The following is a 21,001-nucleotide window of genomic DNA, read 5'->3' as shown; positions in this document are numbered from 1 at the left end:
CTAATAACTACAGTAATTATGTTACGAACAAGAAGTACTAACAAGAAATAAATTTAAAATTGCTTAGAGGAAGAGAAAGAGAGAATCTTTGTTTCAAAGTAAATTTATCGTCAAAGATATATGTCACATCTATAGTATTACACATGTCTATCAACAAATTGAAACTTAACAAATTAATACTACAATTCTGTACCATTGTAACAACTAAACCTAGTATCTATAACCTATGAACACTATTATTACCGTTAACCTATCTTACATGGTACAGGTTGGAAAAGGATAGCTATACCCTGCTTTCACCCTCTCTTTCTAAACGGGTCACGTGACCCGAGAACAATAGCAGTGCTCATTCCAGTTAGGATATAGTTCAATGATATGGCTTCATTATCCAACTCAAAAGAGGAAATGCAGCATTAGTGATTAAATGAAAATTTGTTTTTACTTTTAGTTTCTTGCCATTACTATCATCACAGTATTCAAACAATTTACTTCGATATAAAATAGAAGCATCATTGCATCTTCCTGGAGCTCCAGTAAGTGCATATCTAATATAAATCATATAAAATAAAAATTATTATTAATCACTAGTTTTAATTAAATATTTTACTCAGTATTTTGAAAATATTACATAAAATGGTATTTGTGGTCCACTATTGCTAGAACGTTTATGGAGTAAAATGATTTGTAATTATAGTAGTCTTGTGCAGAAGCTCTTGGACACATTATTGGTATGTGAGTACCATCCATAGCCCCAAAACAATTATAAAATTGCCATTGATTCCAAAAGTCTGTGGCAATTTCTGCCCTTTCCTCTTCAGTTGAAGGAAATTTGATAAGATAACTATAATGCATAATCACTGCATCACAAAATTCATACAATATATATGGTACAGTGCTTTTGCCCACATGAAAAAGGTCTACTATAGTCCAAAAATCACTTCGACCTTTTAAAACTGTTAATGCTATAGCAATACGTTTGGGTACAGGTATAGCTGTTCTAAATTGTGTATCCAATTTAAACAGATAAGGATATAAATCCTCACACAGCTTATAAAATGAATTTCTTGACATTCGGAACTTCTTATAAAAGCGTTCATCTGCAGTATATAACGATTACACTCATTAAATTATCAAAATAAAATGTATTAAATTTAATTTTAATAAGCTATTATAAATGTCACCTGTATAAAGAGGAACTTGCTCTTCCCAATATTTTCCAGTAACATCTATTGCTAATTCAGGCTGAATCCAACATGATCTTCGAAACATTCGTCGTCGCTTATTTCTTAATATTAGTGCTGCAAGTAATTTTTGAGCTCTAATTCTTCTTTCGATTCCCTCTCGTTCCATTAAATAAAGTTGTTGTCTTTGTTTTGAAGCATTTTTACTTGCTAATATTATTAATATTGATGTTTGTAATAAATTGATTTGTGCATCCATAATAATTCGAAAATATCCAAGAATTCAGATTTAACCTAACTAATTAGAAAGTTTTGGGTTGGTGTTGACATGATTGAACCAACTTCAATATATGATTTTCGACTGTCTTCGGATGAACTACAAGTAGGATCATCCTCCAGTATAGACAAGGCATCGGATGAGCCACAAATAGGATCATCCTCCAGTGTAGACAGAGCACAAGGGACCCCAGTTTATAACACATTTGCACACATGAATAAGAAGATGAAGGTTGTAGATTGTGTGTTTAGGTATAAAATATTTTTGAAAGTAATAGCAGTACTGAAGGAACAAATTATGCACCTCTTCAATTTCAGTACAAGATACAGAACGTTGAAGGAGAATATAAGTTTCTTGGGAGAGCATAGCGAGATGAGCTAAGTATTTGTCTTTAAGCAGACCTTGCAAGCATGGTATACAATAAAACAAAAGCCACGATCTCCATTCTGAAGCTTTCCATTTGCAACAGTGTTCGATTGAACGAGGACTTCTATTTATTCCTGATGGAGGTTGTATGCTGAGAAGGCGACTATCTATTGTGTCCGTCAAATTCTTTAAAGAAACACGATTTGTCATATCTATCCAACATTTCTTTTTAGTAGAATCAAAAAGATATTCCATATGACATTTTATTACACCCAAGAGAATGGCATGCATGTAATCAATGACAAAACCCCAAATCAAATCAAAATATTGTAGATTCATCAAAACAGATGGGCCTTTGACACCCTTCCAATGCCGCTTATCTATACGTGATTCATTTTTCCTTTCATAAGCTCTCTTTGCATCCTGATAAGTGGATTCTGCCGTTCTTTCATTTGCTCTCTCAGAGAGGACATTAAAGCATTTCGATCTTGGGCCTGTTTTCTCCTGTTTCTCATAACAAAATGTGCAGCCATAAAATGCATGGAAAGATTGCATGTTGAGAAGTTGGTACCGTGCAACAGAATCTGTTACACCACATAAAGGGATGACTTTACTGACAACTTCTTTTTCGTCGTGAATCCAAACAAAACCTAAAGAGGAGAGTTTATTTAATGCTTCTTCAAAAAAGGGTTGTAAGAAAACCATTTGATTCGGATTCTTAGATCCAACGTATAGTCCAGCAAGAAGCATATATCTACTGCGATCTTTAAATGGAAGTTCATTGATAGTTACATAAATAGGCCACAATGATTTATTAGTTGACTTCCCAGTTGATACACCATCCGTGCAGAAAGAAAATGAAAACTTATAAGGAGATGACAGTATTCCTCCAGAAGCGCAGTACTTTTTATATTGTTCCCGATCATATATATCCTCAAAAGCATCAGAGTACTCCTTCTTGCGATTAAATCTGTGAGTTAGCAATGAGGATACTATGTGTGAATCATTTACTAATTTTAGCAACTGAGATTCTAGCGATATGGACAGGAAAAAATTTAACAACTTAGAAACATCAATATCACTATCACTAGTGTTGGGAACGTTACTTTAAAAAAGTAACGCGTTACCGTTACCGTTATTTTTCGTAAAAAGTAACGCGTTATCGTTACTCGTTACCAATTTTAAAAAGTAACTCGTTACCGTTATCATTACTTAAAAAAATAACGATTCGTTACTTTTTTATAAAATATTTAAATAAAATATGTACTTGATTAAAAAATGTAATTATTTTTATTTTTACACAGTTGGAAAATTTGTGTTTTCTTGTTAAAAAATATGCCGGTTAACATTTTAGTGTTAAATATTTAACACATTCATGTGTTAATTTAACATGTTGCTGTTGTGTTAATTCAACTCAAGTGTTAAATTTTGAAAACAACTAAAAAAAGTGTAAAAATTACACATTGTGCACCTATTTTTAATTTTACACAATAGATATGTTCTGTATTATTAGTGACAAGTTTTATCTGTTAAAATTCACAGAAAACTATGTTAAGAGTAAAGATGTATGTAAAAATAACTTTTTTTTCGAGTTAATTTTATCATTAAAAATATGTTGATTTTACACAAAATTTATTTCAAATTACTTCGCAATTTGCATTCATTTTGGGTTAAAATATTAACATAAGGTCTGTTCTTTTCAGCTGCACTGCTGAACTAGTGCAATACGTTAAAGTGAGACAAGTATATTTTTTCTCACTCTAACTTATTGCACCAGTTCAGCAGTGCAGCTGAAAAGAACAGACCTATAATATTAGTGTCACCATTTAACATATCCATATTATGTTAAATTAACACAAAAATTTATGTGGACCGTTTGGGACATGTGATATCTGTTAAATTTAACACAAATTTTTCACCTGTGTATATATGTTAACATTTTATTCATATATACATATATGTATATATATTATTTTAATAATAATAAATTGGTTTTGCGAAACTCTTGCACTTATAATTGCACATTGTTTTACTTAAAATGGTAACACTAAAATTAATAAGTAATAAAAAGAACTTAATTGTTATAGTAACTATAATGAAAAGAACTGAAAGTAAAGAGCTGTTGCCTGAGTGGAATCTATGCGTTCATTCTACTGATTTATTGAGTAGAGATAAAAATTAAAATAACGATAAAAGTAACGGTTAAATTCGTTACCGTTACTGTAAAAGTGTAACTACGTTATCGTTATTACAGACAGCAAAAAGTAACGATCGTTACCGAAAAATAGTAACAGTAACGGTAACGACGTTACAAGTAACGCGTTACTTCCCAACTCTGACTATCACAATAAGAACAATGCATAGATTCTAGCAAGCAATTCTTTTTCCCTAAGTACACTTCACATATTGGACAATAGATGTGATAAGATATGCTCTCCTTTTCTTCCTCTACGTATTGAAAGAACTTGTACTTTGTGTTGAGATAGTAATGTTTCACCTTTTATGTTTAAGTTGGTATTATACGTTTAAGTTGGTATTATTATTAGTTTCTTTTTTCTCGCCGAATCTCTCTCTCTCGTTGTTACCGTGCGTATCGAAAGATTGTATTGTGAGAGAATAAGTAATCTCAGTCTGTGTAAATTATAAGAAGTAAATATATATTGTTTTGAGTCGAATAAGTCAAAACTGAGTTTGCATATAACCAAATTATAACACTTTGTTAGTGAATTTCTTTCTTGTCGTAAATTGAGTTGATCATTCGCAGAATATCAAGCTGTGCCTCCCATGTCAAATTATGTCTCACTCCTAACACAAGACACATGAAAATAATATCACCAATTGTAGTGTTTGTACAATCACACAATTTCTGCGACAGATTCTCATTCTTTGTCTCACTGTTGTGATCAACAGGATCTGATAATATATCGTTGGCCGAGAACTTTTCCTCTAATGATAACGTAGACTGTGAGTCTCTCTCTAATGATGACATATATTGTGAGTCTCTTTCTAATGATGATGAAGCAAACTCTGATTTCTTTGATGATAAATCCACGACAATCTCTCTAATCTCCTCATTAATGTTACATGAATTATTACATTTACTTGATTCTGTCACATCAGTGATGACTTCATATGTTTCATTTGAGTTGCTCTAAAAAAACGAAATGCAATAATAGGAGAATAAAGTCATTAATAAAATGGGCATTCTTATTCTACTAAAATGTAATACTCATAATAATTTTAAAAAATAACTTGCATATCTGCCAAGAATATGACGTACGTGAGTCATCAGTAATTCTATTAACAGATAAAACGTTGTATTGTGATAGTGGACGTGTCGTCTCAACATTATTCTGTAGCGTAAACGTTGTTTCAATTGATTTTGTACTCTAAAATAAAATACATTGACTGTAATTAATATTTTACACAGGAAAATTTCGAGCAAGCGACACGATTAAATAATAAATAATACCTAATTAAGATTGTAAGGGTTTAAATATTCCAACGACATTTTTTGACAAGTAGCTCGTTGTCGCCGACGGCAAGCTATTGACCGAGGGATTTCTTCTTCAGTGTACAAAAAACGTTTGTAACGTCCCATTTCAGATTATGGTTTTCAATTTAAATTAGTGAGGCACAGTATAACAACTAAAACAATTATATTAGGAGATTAAATAATGAGTTTGTTGCGTGCCCCGAATCTTTTAGGTTTTTAGGCTAACAAACCTACAGACTCAAGTTCAACACAATACCATAATAAGTTGAAGAAAAAGATGAAGAAGAAGACAATTAATAATCCGTTTATAGCAGTGCTGCCAGATTCTGTGTACTGTATCGAAGGCGATAACATAGAGGTGCCAGACCGCCAGACGCAGCTCACGGCTTACGATAGTGGATGGGATGACACATGCAAGCGAGAACCGCGTACGTGTGCGCTCAGCGCTCCGCTGAGTGGTTCGTCGCTTGTGTGTGTCATCCTCTCCACTATCGTGAGCCGCTCACGGCTCACCGCGGTTGCCTGTGGCACTTGGTAACATACGTACGTGACGTCACGGCCGCCAACAAACTCATTATTTTATCCGCCAATATAATTGTTTAGTTAACCTCTACTGTGTAGTACTCTACATGGTCACATCCTGACCTGAACTGAAGAAATCATTTTAATTTCTTATTTTAATTTCGCCATGAGTAACGTGGACAATTCTGAGTGGTACGCGTTGGTGAAATATAAAACTGGAAATGAAACGGAAATAGTGCCCGTGAATAACATTAAAGTGAAACTTGAGAAAGGTGAACGAGAACCATTTAATCCCAAGTCTTTAACGGATTTTAATAAAAGTAAATTCTACACCGTTAGCATTACACATGGCAGCAACGATGGAAAAGAGCACAAATGGTATGTTCTAATCGGTTTGCTTACGGGTATGTAATATTCTCTCAAACCTAATCCAGACAGCACAATATACTAAAAGACAACGAAAAGATATCTTTTTTAAGTCGACAAAGCGAAAAAACGTCTAAAAGACGAAAAGATATCTTTTTTACAGTTTTAGAAACAATGTCTATAAGATATCTTTTTTTTTGTCGAAAAGACGACTTACAAAAGATAACTTTAGCAATGTTACATCTGTTACCTATTAGTCGATTTTTCGTTCTCTATTTTCTTTGCTTGAAAACCGTCTTTATAAAAATTTTGTCCATTGAATTTGATACATTTCTTTCATCTTCCAATATTTTATTAATTATTTGTTGAAAAATCTCGGGTGCTGACGCTATTCCAAATGGTAAGCGTTTAAATGCATATCGCCCCCATGGTGTATTTATTGTCAAGTACTTACTTGTACGTTCTGTAACGGGTATCTGCCAAAAACCCTTTTTGCAATCCAATATGGTAAAATATTTCGCTCCATTTATATTTGCTGCTACTTCTTCAAGCGTACGTAATGGATAATGTTGTCGCAATATCTGTTTATTTAAATCCGATGGATCGATGCAAATGCGAATCTTTCCTCGTTGTTGGACAACTACTAATGGACTTACCGCCGGTGTCGGTTCTGTTATTTTATATACATATAACGTCTAATTTTTCCATATTATCCAATTCCTGTTTAACCTGTGATCTGAGCGCGTACGGTATCCGTCTGGGTGGATGTATGGTAAATTGAGGATGTTCGACGAAATCTATATCATATTCAAATCCTTTTAGCTTACCTAAGCCTTGATACATCTGTTCCGCCAACTCGTTGTCTTCCTCATTCTTGTCTGCCTCCATTGAATACACTCTCTTTATTAATCCTGTCAATGTGCAAGCCGTTTGTCCTAAACTCGGCTTGATGTGGGCGTCGATAATATAAAACGGTAAATTCCATTGGCGTTCCTTGATGATGCAGGGAATTTTTGCTTCTCCTAAGACGTGTAGCTTGTACTTTCCGTATGCAGATAACTTCTTCACCCGCGATGGGCATATTTTTACCCCTATGTCGGCTGCCAAGTATTTACTCATGGCATTACAATTTGTACCGGTATCTAATTTCATGTGCTTGGTCCATTTGGCAGTTGAACTGGTTCATACTACTCTTCGCGCGACAAATCTTCTCTGCTGTTGTTTTTGACGGTTGTGCATTCCACGTATAAATCCTCTTCTGCTATAATCTCCTTTTGTGTTGCATTTGTGACATGTTTTATCATATGCTGGACATGCTCTTCTTTCGTGTTGTGTATTACATCTTCGACATTTGTACCCCGTTCGTGTTTCTTTTGCCTGTTTCGGGTCACACTTTTTGTTATGTTGCAATCGCGCTTTGTTAGTTGTCGCTGACTGTTTCCTTAATGCGTCGATTTTCTTTTCGTCGCACTGCTTCATATTCTGCAATTGTCTAGCAGCGGTTTCCGCGTGTCGACAAATCAATATTGCACGTTCGAGATCTAACTTTGGCTCGGCGAAAAGTTTTTCTCGAATATCATCACTATGCACTCCAAATACAATTTTATCACGGAACATACGTGATTCTAATCCCCCGTATTCACATTTTTTCACCATAGTTTGAGCCTTGGTTAAAAATTCGTCGAAGGTTTCCAGGGCTTCCTGCTTTAATTTATGAAATAACCAAGATGTGTAAGATTCGTTTTGTTTAGGCGCAAATTTGGTGCTAAATAACTCTTTAATCCTTGCGATATCATTGGTATCTGCAAGCTCAAAAGTATTGTAAATAATTAAAGCTTCCTGACCAAGCATTGCCATAAACGTGGCTACCTGTATGCTGGGAGATTTCTTGTCCAATTGCGTTGCAGTTGCGTAAAATTCAAACGCTTGCAGCCAGAGTTGCCATTGTTTGTCCATTCCCTCATGAATCACCTTTAAGGGTGCTGGGCCGCGTAATCCGCCATGCGTATCCGACGACTGCATTGTCGTTGTTGTTCGCAAACTTGAGGTTAAAGTTGTGCGATTTTCCGGTAAAGATTTACTTCTGACACCATGTGACGCTTACTCCTTATTTGAATGGTCGATGTGGACAAAAACCAATAGGCACAATAAATGTAAATCAATTGCTATCAATTACTCAACTGGGTTGCTTTAATGAATACTGTAATTTTACACCGAGTGAATCTGCTGGTGTCTTTTTTCGAGGGGCTGCCCGCGCTCGCCTCTGGTGGTGATAACGCTTACTAAAACCTTAAGCTACATGTTACACTATCAAATACTCCTTGGAGATGGAGTTTTTTGCTCTAAAGCAGCATATAATGAATTAAAAAATGTGAAAGAGAGCCACTCTGACTGGGCATATGCACTCCTTAAAGGAGTTTTCGGCGAGGAAGTGAATGTTATGAGGGTGCGAATTAACAAAAAAACATGCTGAAAATAAGAGGTTTCCTTCGAACTTTCTTTTAGTGGCCAAGTATAAGTTATTGTTTCTATAGGATTTTTTCATGCAATAATTGTATATTGTTGTTTATACTGGAAGCTTCAATTCTCTTTTCTTACAACTCTGCATCCTGATTGGCTAATAACACAGAAAATTCAGGATGAGAGTGGAAAGCTACAATCAAAATACTCAGCCGCAGAAGTGGAGAAGTACGTAAATACGCTCCCTGCTTACCTCGCAGATCGGGCATACGCATATGCAAGGCCCTCGGGGCGCGAGAAAAAAAGGTGGAGATCTCAATACCCCTGAGTGCAGACCAAGTGCATCCACCGAGCCGAAACGTAAATATAAAAGAAGAGGTCAGCCGCTACTTGAAATTCAGCAACAGCTTAATATTCAACAGCCACCTCAGCAACCACTATCGCAACAAGAGTCACTGCAACAACCACCATATGAAGAACCGCCATTCCAACATCAACCACAGCTGTTACAGAGACAATTATTTGATTATTCTGCGGATTTTATGGCACCACCACCATCAGAAGGAGTGAACATGACATTTCACAATCTCACGTATGTTCTGTTAAAGAGTACAATTTTGTGAAATATTTTATCGATTTGTCTTTAATATTTTGCTCTTGGTTTCAGAACTGCAGCCACATATACCAATTTTTAAGACGGGAACGGCACCGTGACTGGCCCGCTTTCAATCACGTACGGGTCTTTAGACGCTCGTCAATTTGGCAAACAGCTAAAATCCAAACTCCGTAATTGGGACGAGAATACTCTCGTTTCCATATTCGCATCGTTAAAAGATAAATCTAACTGGAGACAGTAATAAAACCAGAGACGTGCTTAACAACATAGCCATAATTACATTTCTCTATTTCTATTTTTATATAATAAAAGGTTTTGTATCTATATAATAATTGTATTTTTGTTTTCCAGTTCTCCTTATTACAATTACTGGGGCCCGATTCCGGAAATCATTCGAAAGAAAATCGCATGCGGAAATTCTGCTCGTACAGAAAAGTTGCAAGTTGATTGTCTAAAACCAATAGCGATAATCAATCAACTTGCAACTTTTCTGTGCCAACAGAATTTTCGCATACACTTCTCTTTGGAATGATTTCCACAATCGAGCCCCTGAACGCTTACAAGCGCTTCCAAATCCACAGCAAACGCTCTTTATGCCGTTTCTAACGATAAAATGAAATGCCCGATAAACGCTTAATAAAGGCTGCATGCAGTTTCCAATGATGAGAACAAACGCTTAATACAGGATCTGTAAACGTTTAAAGAATTTTCAATAAATGCTTAACGTCAAACATCAAGTAAACGCTCTAAAAACTCTCAAAAAATGTTGTATACAAACGCTTTCTGAACGCTGCAGTGTTGCAATTTCCGCTTTCTTAACTCTCTACTGGCCGTTTCTAAACTCTCAACGAACTCCTGCAACGCTCATGGAAACGCTTAACGAATGTTCATGAAACTTCTTATTTTCGCCAGGGCAATAAATCAAAAGAAACACTCTAGTTTTTATCATTAACGCAAATCAACAGCAACGCTATATATGATAAACGCAATTTCTCATTAATAATTAACGCAACGCTTGTCGATAGAACGCAACTTAAAATTAACAGATCATAGCTTTTATTTTTGGAAACAGAGAGAAACCTTTAACACCATTCATTGCTGTACCACCGGCTTCACCCAAGGTTTTAATCTATCGGGAGACAATATCGTATTATAAGGCTTCAACGTAATATTAAACCCCGGGATGTCTTGAATAACATATCGGTTTTTATTTAACGCTTTTGCGACCATGTAGGTGCCTTTGTAACTGGGTTTTAGTTTTCTATTTTCCCCTGGCTTACTAGTGGTCTCTCACCAATACGTAATCACCTGGATTATACACCGTGAGTTTACGATGCCTTTTGTCGTAATACATTTTGTTGTACTCTCGGATTTTATTGGTGGCTTCAATCGCTATGTCCCGGCTAAAATCTCTTTCTGTTTCGTAGTTCAGATCTATTCGAGCTATTTCGCGCAGATGTTTAACCAATTCTGCATCTAAATGTTTGTGTTGCTCACGAAGAGCAATTTAGCGGGTGTGCTTTTAAGAGATAAGTGTACTGTATTGTTTATTACATATTGTGCGTCGCGTCGTTGAGATGCAACTTCCAATTTCCGGGTTCATCCGTCAACTTCTTGAGAGATGATTTAAGAAAACGGTTCACTCTCTCTATAAGCCCGTTCGCCCACGAAGCCGCTACCGCTACTAATCTGTGCTTGACATGTGATTTTGCTATAAAGTCGGCGAATTCCTGGGAGGAAAAAGCAGTGCCCCTGTCCGAAACCATATTACGTGGACTCCCACGGTATTAAATAAAATCTCTAAAAATTCTACAACATCTTTAGATCTTGTTAATTTAACCGGAGATAACCAGGTATACGCGTAAACGCGTCTATAACAACCAAAATGTGTTTATACCCATCTGCCGTTTCGGCGAGGGGTCCAAAATGGTCAATATACCATATTTCATTTGGTTCTGTTGGACTATCGGTAGTCTATATTTCTCCTTCCCATGAATTCGCTGAAATGTCGGACATCAAGCAAGTTATATAGTTTTCAATGTATTCTTTTACTTTTTTTCTCATAGTGTGAAACCAATAATTCGCACTAATTCCTTGAATTGTTTTGTCGAACCCGCAATGCGCTATATCATCGTGGTACACTCGGATTATATTACTAACCATTGATTCTGGTACGAAAAATCGCGGTTTATCTATCCCTTTCCTAAAAACTAATCACTCAATCAGCTCGAATTTATCGCTGTCTCTTGTTTCTAATTCTTCCGCGATGGTTAACAAACGCTGGTCCTGCAGCTGTCTAAATTCGAGCACTCTTTCGAGTGGAAGTGCTTCCACATAACCGATATTCCGGCTGGAAGCATCTACATGCGTCATACGCCGGCCATGTCTATGCGTTACTTTAAAAATATAATTTTGCAGTCGTAGAGTCCATCGAGCGATTCTTGGGTTTAAATTAGCCTTGTTTACTGCGTATACGAGAGCATTACAATCTGTCACCACCGTAAATTTGACACCATATAAGTAAATATGATAACGTTCGATGGCTTTGACTATTGCCAACATCTCGAGTTCAAAACTGTGATAGTTAGCCTCGGCTTTATTAGTAAACTGACTATAGTAAGCAATCGGTGCCCATTGCCCTTTACTCTGTTTTTGCAACAATATCACGGCAAGTCCTGTAGAGCTCGCGTCGGTATGTAATTCCGTTTCTGCCTCCAGATTATACAATCTTAACACGGGATAAGCAGTCAGCTTTTGTTTCAACGTTTCAAATGCCTGGCTACACTCACTGTCAGAATTAAATTCCACCGACTTTTTAAGTAAATTATATAAAGGCTTAGCTATCTTCGTGTAGTCTTGTATAAAACGTCGGAAAAAATTCGTCAAACCCAAAAATCGCTGGACGTCGACTACTTTTTTTGGTTGCGGGAAACTTCGGACCGCTTCGGTATGACGAGTAGTCAGCGTAATCCCTTCCGCAGAAATTATGTATCCTAGATATTCTATTTTTGTTTTTAAGAAACAATACTTTTTATAATTCAGTTCGAATCTGTAGCATTTGAGCAACAAGAGAGTTTCCTTTAGAATCTCCAAATTTTCCTCTATCGATGACGAGGCGATTAAAATATCATCTATATAAACCAAAACCTTGTCTTCCCTTATTAACCGATTCAGAATTTTTGTTATCCTTTTCTGGAACTCGGCGGGCGATTCGCAGAACCCGAAAGGTAGTCGCGTATATTCAAATTGCCTGTCCATCGTCGCAAATGCAAAGTATTTAGTAAAATCTGGATGAATCTCTATCTGATGGAAACTGTCTCTCATATGTAACAATGTGAATACCGTCTTGTTACTCAACCACGTCAAACTATCCTCTATGAGTGGGAAAGGGTGTTTTTGCTTTTCCACTCTTAGATTGAGGGGACGAAGGGTCCACGCATAAACGCATCGTACCATTTTTCTTTTTAACCGGAATGACTCTCGCACAGTACAGAGAGTTGCTGTATTTTATAATTCCCCTCGCAAGTAAATCGTCCGTAATCTCACGTATTTGGAGTCTTTCTTTCCAGGCAAATTTACGCGGCGCATAGGCATACGTCGAAGTATCTTTGAGCGTGATTTTAACCCTATAATCATCTTTAATTTCCGGTACATCGCTATACTCTATTTCCCGAATTGTATCAACTAACCGCTGAGTTGTTTTTTTTTTATCGAAATCCGTCTGAATATCATTTAATTGCCCTTCGATACTATTCGACGCAGTGTCCGTCAGGTCGGTCCAAGCTACTTCTGCAAATAATTGTAGTCTATTTAGAGTCTGAAAGGGGACGGGCTTATACAGCACCGTTATGTTATTATCTTCAAGAAAATCGCGACCAATAATAATGTCGGCCGACAACAAGTCGTCCTTCAAAACTCGTAGGTTAATGCTTGCTTTTATTTCTTTTAACGATTCTAAACATATCGTAGCTTGGATCGAACCGTGTAATCGAATCGGCATATTATTAAGCGCTTTATACGAACTAGGCGCGACCTTCAACGACTCAAACGGAATCTGGAAGAATTTCAGAAAAACACTCGGCTTGATAAACGAGATTGGACTCCCGGTGTCAAGTAAAGCGGACAAAGTATAATGTTTATCGTTAAGCTCGGTAATTCGAATCGACGTACCATTTACAGTCAGGTTTCTCGTCTTAGGCTCCTGCACGAAGGCTACCGTGACAGTCTCTTCCGTCTCCTCCTCCACGGCTGATACCACCTCCACTGACTTAGGTTGCATAGTTTGCTCACCCTTCAGGTTCCTCCTGAGTTTGTAACAATCCGCTCGCAGATGACTCTTTTTGTGATAGAAGCTGCAACTGCTGGATTCCTGCGCAGGTTTCGACTATTGATTGTTCTTCGCATTGCCGCCTGACTCCTTCGTCTTGTTCGTCTTCGCCTGACTGGAAGTGTGTTTCTTATTCTGATCGCTGGCCGCATCCGCAATTTGATTCATCTCCTCGAGAAATTCGTCTATTGTCTGAGCTCGGAGAGCGGTAGCTGTACCGCACAACGCTCTGCTCCCAATTCCGCCGATTAATAAATGTATCGAATCGGGATCTGAGAGTTTCAAGTGCTTCATCAGCGCCAATTTATCCATGACGTAATCTTGGAAGGATTCCTTCGTGTAATTTTCGATCCTCTATCCGCTGCATGGCCACGTGGAAAAGAATTCTTCGCTTGAACCTTCTTCCTAGGGCAGCTTTAAAACTTTTCCACGATTCCGTCACTGCTCCCGTGTCCAGGTCGAACCACCGGCGTGCAGTTTTGATCAGCTTGCTGGTAGCTGCCAGCAAGGTTACCTCCTTGGAAGCTCCGTGTATTTGGGTCACACGTTCTATTCGTTGCAACCACCATTGAACATCCTCCTGCTCCGAGCCTCCGAATTCCGGTATTTGTAGGCTGAGTAGCTTTACAGCCTCTGCCGGAGCGACGGCGGAAATGGTGGATCTTCTCGGTGCACTCTTTGATGAGGCACATGAGTTGGCAGTATCTATCGTGATTAACGGTTCTGGATCCATCCGTCTCCGCGATCCATTCTGTCCGTCGCCGACGGCCAACAGCAATCTTTGTAACAATTGCTGCTGCATCTGGGCTGCTAGTGCAGCACACGCTTGTGCCAGGTCGTCGTTCCTTGGCGCAGTTTGTGTCGAGCTGCCTGTTGTATTTTCCTGCAGAGTGTGCCCTTGCTGCGTGCCCCCTGCTGCCGGGGTATTAGCGAGATCCTGCAGCACAAGTGGATTGCTCCAAGTATATTCGGAGACCGGTCCACGCCGCTCTAGATGCGTCATAATCGCATCGAACAAAGCCTCTCTGGTGCCTTGCGTGTTTAAGCCATTTCTGGCGGCTTCCTCTCGTAGTTCTTCCACGCTCCTTTCCAGCAGTGTACGGTCGGCCATGTTGATTCCCTCTGGTAATCACTGACTCTCACCCACGCCTGCTACCACCGCGAACATATCCTGTTGCCGGCTGGATGATTTTCCCGAACTCGATGAAACCCGTTAAACAACTCGTAACGCACCAGCGATAAATCTCCACGGGGTGTTACTATTTGTAATCTCTACTACGACGTAACACCGTCTCGTTGCGCTGACTTATTTCGCAGCACGTGGTCGCGGTCGTACGCGTCGTAATTGGAGTACGCGATCGTTATCCCACTTCTGATAATTTGAGACTGTAAGGTTTTAGCGAGAAATAAGTATCTATGCAGTTTCCGTTCAATGAAATATGATTTATTACGCACTCAGAACACACACACATGAATAACAGTACGTTGCTTGTGAGCTTCTAGCAAGCAAGTCTGTCGCTCTCGCAATCGGCAACGTATAACAATCTAGCCGTTCTAGTGTTAGGGCCTATCAGGGCCTGCCACCGCAGTCCCATTATCTATTGATCATGCGTTAATTAATCACGTGTCGATCATGAGCAAATTGGAGCATTCCGCGTTAATTCGCACAGGACTGCGCAGACGCTCTACACGTCATGTCCTGCTAGTTTTCGCTCGTTCGCACGCATGCGCCGAAGACGCTGGTCCTTGTGACGGAGTCCAGTAGTGGCAACTGATCACAAGAGCCCCAGGTTCTCGCATAAATTCTTACATTTTTAAGACTAAAAAATAAACGGTGGATTTCCGCACCACTCTTGAAGTACCACCAATGGCGCGTTCGGTTTTTTTAATGTGGACCTTTGCCTGGAGCCATATTATACCACACGTTGATGTTTTTCGTCTGTGTGTGCTCTTACGCAATATGACTTCAATATATCTGTTTGAGCTGTACTGGAAAATAGGTCTTAAAACAGTGTGGTATAATATGGCTCCAGGCAAAGGTCCACGTTACAAAAACCGAACGTGCCATTGGTGGTAAGATAAAAAAGATTTATGCGATGAATGATGTTGGATATATTTGAAAAATATGCATGCATAGCACATACATCATTTGACTTCTAATCTTTTACATACCTGTACATTACCAGACGTAAAATCACTAGATTGATAAAGTACCGCAATCCGTGGTAAAATACGTGAATAAAAATGGCGTTGGAAGTGTATTTAGTGCAAACATGCAACTTATCAACACACTAACAAGGGAGTGGTACGTATTGACACACAAGAATCTCTTTGAAACCGGTATCAACGTATAGAGGACTGTCTCAAGGGCATTGATACCAATTCGTTACCATCGGTTAGTCCTGGTACCCGAGAAATGGGCCCATTTCGTTTGTGGTAAAAGCCGCCTAGTGGTGAGTTTGAGAACTAACCACAAACAGCGGCAAACGGAAAAACAAGTCTTATCTCGCTAGAGACGCTCTGTTCTGACCACTGAACATCCTCTATAATACTTATAGGGTCTCATTCACGCATTGCTACTGAACCAAACCAAAGTGGGAGCGAGTTTCGTTAGAAGACAGAGCTCCCAGACACGCGAGGTAAACCATAGTTTGACTTGAGTGATTTTTAGTTCAAAGTGTCCACCAATAATTCTTCATTTCTATTTCTCCTTCAACTTCTTTCTCTTTTTCTTTGGCGCATTCTTTTCCTGCGCTCATCGAGATTATTTACATACGGACGATTTTCTAAATCTCCAAACTAACTGATTTGATCTTGGTTTCCGACCAACTAGAGCGCTTCGACAACGTGCATCTGCTCCCAGATTGCCTGTTGTCTTAAACTACAACTTGTTCCACTACGGTAAGCTGTATCATCTCACTTCGAATAGCACACCTGCGCTATTCAATCTTTTTCTTTTAGAAATTGTTCTCGACCTGCCTTAAAAATGGCCTCAAGTGAATCTCGACCCTTTGATATCTCCAAGGTGGTTACAGTCATCTGTCGCCTGAGTGGGATATCCGAGGGAATCGACTTCATGATCAGAGATGCGTCTTGCAAGATCAACACCGTTGAACTTGCGATGGGCAAAGATCTGTATTATCGGCTTGCCGAGGGAGAAATCTTCGTCGAAGAGGAGACTCTGGACTTCGTCGAGACTGACAAAGCTGTCGACGAGTTTATGTCCGAACCCGACGACGATGATTTCGAAGATGAAGGCCGCGGCTCTTCCTCGGATCAAGGCGAACAAATGATCGTCGATGATCGAGACTACGAGGAAGAAACGACTCCTAAAAGACGCCGAACCTTTGACGACGTTCTGCGTGAAAGTTGGAAACTCGCCTTCCAATATTGTACGAGGCAGGATGATCCGGCTAAAGAAGCCGAAATATCTGAAGCGAAGCTGCAAATGAAAGGCAAAAGAACTCCAGCGGACGTCATGGCCAAGCGCGGAAAGTTCGTCGGCGAAAGATGCCAGAATCTTCGTCGATGGACCAAGAGCATCATCAAAGGCGGAGTAGGATCGGCTCAACTCGTGAACCGACACGTTCTGGAGCTCTTCATCGAGAAGCGGCGCAAGAATGCGATCATCCATGACATCACACTCCGCAAGTGGGCCCTCGAAGCCAAGAATCAAATCAACCAAACGATGCGATTCAAGGCGTCGCAGAGTTGGGCCACCAAGTTCAAGGCGAGAAACCACATTGTCTCTCGCAGTATCACCCACAAAGTCGGCCCAGACTACTATGTGAAGCAACAAGACAAGAGAGTGGCGGCTGATGAATTCGTTGCCCAAGTGAGGCAAACCATTCAGACGAATGGTTATCAGCCTCACGAAGTCATCAACTTCGACCAATCTCTTTTCCAAAAAGAGATAAAGAGCGGTCGGACGCTGAACAAACAAGGCGAAAAGAAGATCTTCGGTGCTGTGGACTTGATAAACGCAAGTACGCATTCATACATGGTTATGCCCTACATCGATGCTTCAGGTGGTCTTTGCCCAAGACTTTATCTAAAAACACCGGAAGCGAGCGGTACATTTCCAGCTGTACGACGTCCTAACATTCCAAGTAATATCAGCGCACACGCTGGAACATCAGCGATGATGACCACCAGCGACCTGGAAACCTTCCTGGAGATACTCATCACCGACTTCATCTCCCGCAAGTACACCAAGGCGCTCTTCATTGCAGACAGTTGGAGTTCCAACAAGAATGACAAATTGTGGAACAGTCTTGTCAAGAAATACCGAAACGAGATCCAGCTGCAGAAGATGATCGTTCCACCTGGCACAACTGGAATGGTCCAACCTTGTGACGTTTTCTTCTTCCGCCAATGGAAGTCGTTCACACGTCACATCTCGGATGCGGTGGAAGTCAACTCAAAGATCCATCTACGCGATCACTTCTTGGCGCTGCAAGCCTTCGTCCATTAACAATTTTCGGCGCCCGTCTTCCGCAACATAATCAGGTATGCCTTCCATAAGACAGGCTTCATCGATGTCAGATCGGAAGATCACTTCGAGACACCATCCAGGGTGTGCTTCGCTCTTGAAGCCAAAAGATGCTCGCATCAAGGCTGTGTCTCTTCATCCAATGTGAAGTGCTCTCACTGCTCGCGCTTCTTTTGCTGGGATTATTCGTTCCTACAGACACTTCACACTAACTGCACACAAAAGTAATAATCTGATCTCTAATTCTTGCGGCCTTGGACTCGTCCTAACGCGGTTTGTCTAATTGGGGCTTGTCCTTCCTTTCGGTGTGTTCGTTCGTAATTCCTTCCTCTCCCCTTTAAATTCCTGATTCCCGAGCTACCTGATTTGCTGATTATAAATAAAAAATAAACTACTATTCCCTTTATGTACTCTTTGCTTTGTTGGAAAGATTCAATTCAAGGAGATGATGATTCCGAGGCGAGTTGTAGTTCACCTTTCGTGAGTGTCTATGTGCACTGACTGTTCGCACGAATCTCACTCCCACTTTGGTTTGGTTCAGTAACAGTGCGTAGAGGAGACCCTATAAGTATTATAGAGGCTGTTCAGTGGTCAGAACAGAGCGTCTCTAGCGAAATAAGACTTGTTTTTCCGTTTGCCGCTGTTTGTGGTTAGTTCTCAAACTCATCACTAGGCGGCTTTTACCACAAACGAAATGGGTCCATTTCTCGGGTACCAGAACTAACCGATGGTAACAAATTGGTATCAATGCCCTTGAGACAGTCCTCTATACGTTGATACCGGTTTCAAAGAGATTCTTGTGTGTCAATATGTACCACTCCCTTGTAAGTGCAATTCTACGAAGCAGCGTTGCGTTGTATCTCCATTGAGAAAGGTTACATATTGTGATAGATGTGAAGAGAACATAATTGAGATGAAAACACCGTGTAGTTGGAATTAAAATGGCGGACGATTGCGATACTTTATCTAAATAGTGACTTTAACCAGACGCATGGTCGGCTGACATCTATGGATCGATCGATTCATCAATGTTGCGGTCGGTAACCCATCTTTCATGGTAAAACGGTGTCGCAGGAATTAAGATTCGCCCTATATATATATATATATATATATATATATATATATATATATAATAGTGTTTTGGAAAGCTCTCGAGATAAGCTACAAGACTATGCAATAAGACTATGCAATAAAAAATAGGGATTTCCATTTAAGACATTAAAGATAACCTTCATGTGACCTTGACAACACTCTTCAAGGTTATACTGATATTGCTGTGTAATGCGCTATTTGAAACCATACAACTTTTGTCTGAAGCAATTTTCTCTAAAATGCATAGTCTTTATAAAATTTAGGAGTTTCCATACTTTTGCCGGACCCTGTATACAGGGTGGTCCACTTAAATCGATCATCTTAGATATTTCACTTGTTTTTGATGATACGAAAAAATGTCTAAGGAAAAAGTTGCACCGTTCGAAGGGGCTATCATGATGACAGAACAACAATTTTTTCAAGGCTATTTTTTTCGGAGATTCAAAGGTCAAGATAATTTTTTTAAATGGAACTACATATTTTTTTTGCGCAATTTTATAGCCAACATCGAGAGGAGTTCAGCGACCTATGACAACATGACCTTTAATGATCTTGAACGTGGGAAACAGAAAAATCAAACTTTATGCTCTTCAACACAAAAATTTATTTAAGGAGGTGTTCGAAATAATGTCCTCCGACTTCAATATATTTTCTAATACGATGCACAAATGATACTCTTACCCTTTCTATCATTTCTGAATTTATACTAGCACATGCATTCAAAATGCGCTCTCTCATGTTCTCTTGTGTAGTTGGTACATCATTGTAAACAGTGTTCTTTAACATTCCCCACAAAAAAGTCTAAAGGATTCAAATCAGGAGAACGTGCTGGCCAACTGATATGTCCTCCTCTTCCTATCCAGTGTTCCGGAAACATTTCGTGTAAAACTGTACGTGCAACGCGTGCGTTATGAGCCGGACAACCACCATGCTGATACCACATTTGTAAACGAGTTTCTAACGGCACCTCTTCCAATAAGTTTGGTAATTGTTGGGACAAAAAATTAGCATATTTTTGACCATTTAATATACCATCAATAAAGAAAGGGCTAATGATTCGATTGTGTAAAACACCACACCATACATTAAGACTCCATGGACGTTGACGTTCTACTTGTCGAAGCCACCTTGGATTTTCAACGGACCAATAGTGCATATTTCTTCTATTTACTTGTGCATGGTTATTGAAAGTTGAGTCATCGGTAAACAATATTCTGTTGAAGAAGAATTCATTGACCTCCAACTGTTGTAGCGCCCATTGACAAAATTCTATTCGATTAATAAAATCATTTCCATGAAGTTCTTGATGCAATGCAATGTGATATGGATGAAATGAGTGGCGTTTAAGAATGCGTAAAACACTTGTCTTGGAAATACCAGTATTTCTTTGTATTTGTCGAGAACTGATATGTGGATTATTTGCCACTGCAGCCAAAACAGTAACTTCTACTGGTTCATTAGTTTGCAAACGAGGTCGCATTTTCTTACGTGAACAAACACTTCCAGTTTCACGAAATGTTTTAATAAGACGGTCAAATGCAGCGCGAGACGGTAAACGCTTTTCAGGGTATCTTTGGCCGTACCAGAGAGAAGCCTGAGAGCGGTCACGCTCGCGTTTTAACTGTAACGCTCAAACGTGGACATATGCGTTCCACTTGACGCTCCCAACGCTCGCGGCGTCATTCTATCTTTATTCAATATTCAGTGAGCAATAAAGACAGAATCACTTCAATCACTTCAATGTCCACGTTTGAGGCGTTACAGTTAAAACGCGAGCGTGACCGCTCTCAGGCTTCTCTCTGGCCG

The 21,001-nt window shown here is 39.3% G+C and overlaps 4 protein-coding genes across 7 annotated transcripts in view; 1 reads left to right on the top strand and 3 right to left on the bottom strand.

The window, feature by feature from the left end:
* Positions 1-21,001, bottom strand: part of LOC105276776 (ammonium transporter Rh type B) — a 352,615-nt gene that overhangs the window by 300,904 nt on the left and 30,710 nt on the right. The gene's annotated exons all lie outside the window — the stretch shown is intronic.
* On the bottom strand, positions 1,439-2,954 carry LOC105276778. Its single transcript, XM_026970185.1, has one exon. It carries the CDS (start codon positions 2,572-2,574, stop codon positions 1,615-1,617), a length of 960 nt encoding a protein of 319 aa, XP_026825986.1. The 5' UTR covers positions 2,575-2,954; the 3' UTR covers positions 1,439-1,614.
* LOC113562076 lies at positions 5,837-6,356 on the top strand. The gene has a single exon (XM_026970189.1). It carries the CDS (start codon positions 6,009-6,011, stop codon positions 6,252-6,254), a length of 246 nt encoding a protein of 81 aa, XP_026825990.1. The 5' UTR covers positions 5,837-6,008; the 3' UTR covers positions 6,255-6,356.
* LOC113562073 lies at positions 7,316-8,287 on the bottom strand. Its single transcript, XM_026970186.1, has one exon. The coding sequence runs from the start codon at positions 8,228-8,230 to the stop codon at positions 7,391-7,393; it is 840 nt and encodes a 279-aa protein (XP_026825987.1). The 5' UTR covers positions 8,231-8,287; the 3' UTR covers positions 7,316-7,390.

Source organism: Ooceraea biroi, chromosome 6 (assembly GCF_003672135.1).
Source record: "Ooceraea biroi isolate clonal line C1 chromosome 6, Obir_v5.4, whole genome shotgun sequence".
NCBI lineage: Eukaryota > Metazoa > Arthropoda > Insecta > Hymenoptera > Formicidae > Ooceraea > Ooceraea biroi.
Note: the sequence above shows the minus strand (reverse complement) of the source record. Positions and strands in the feature narration are given on the sequence as shown.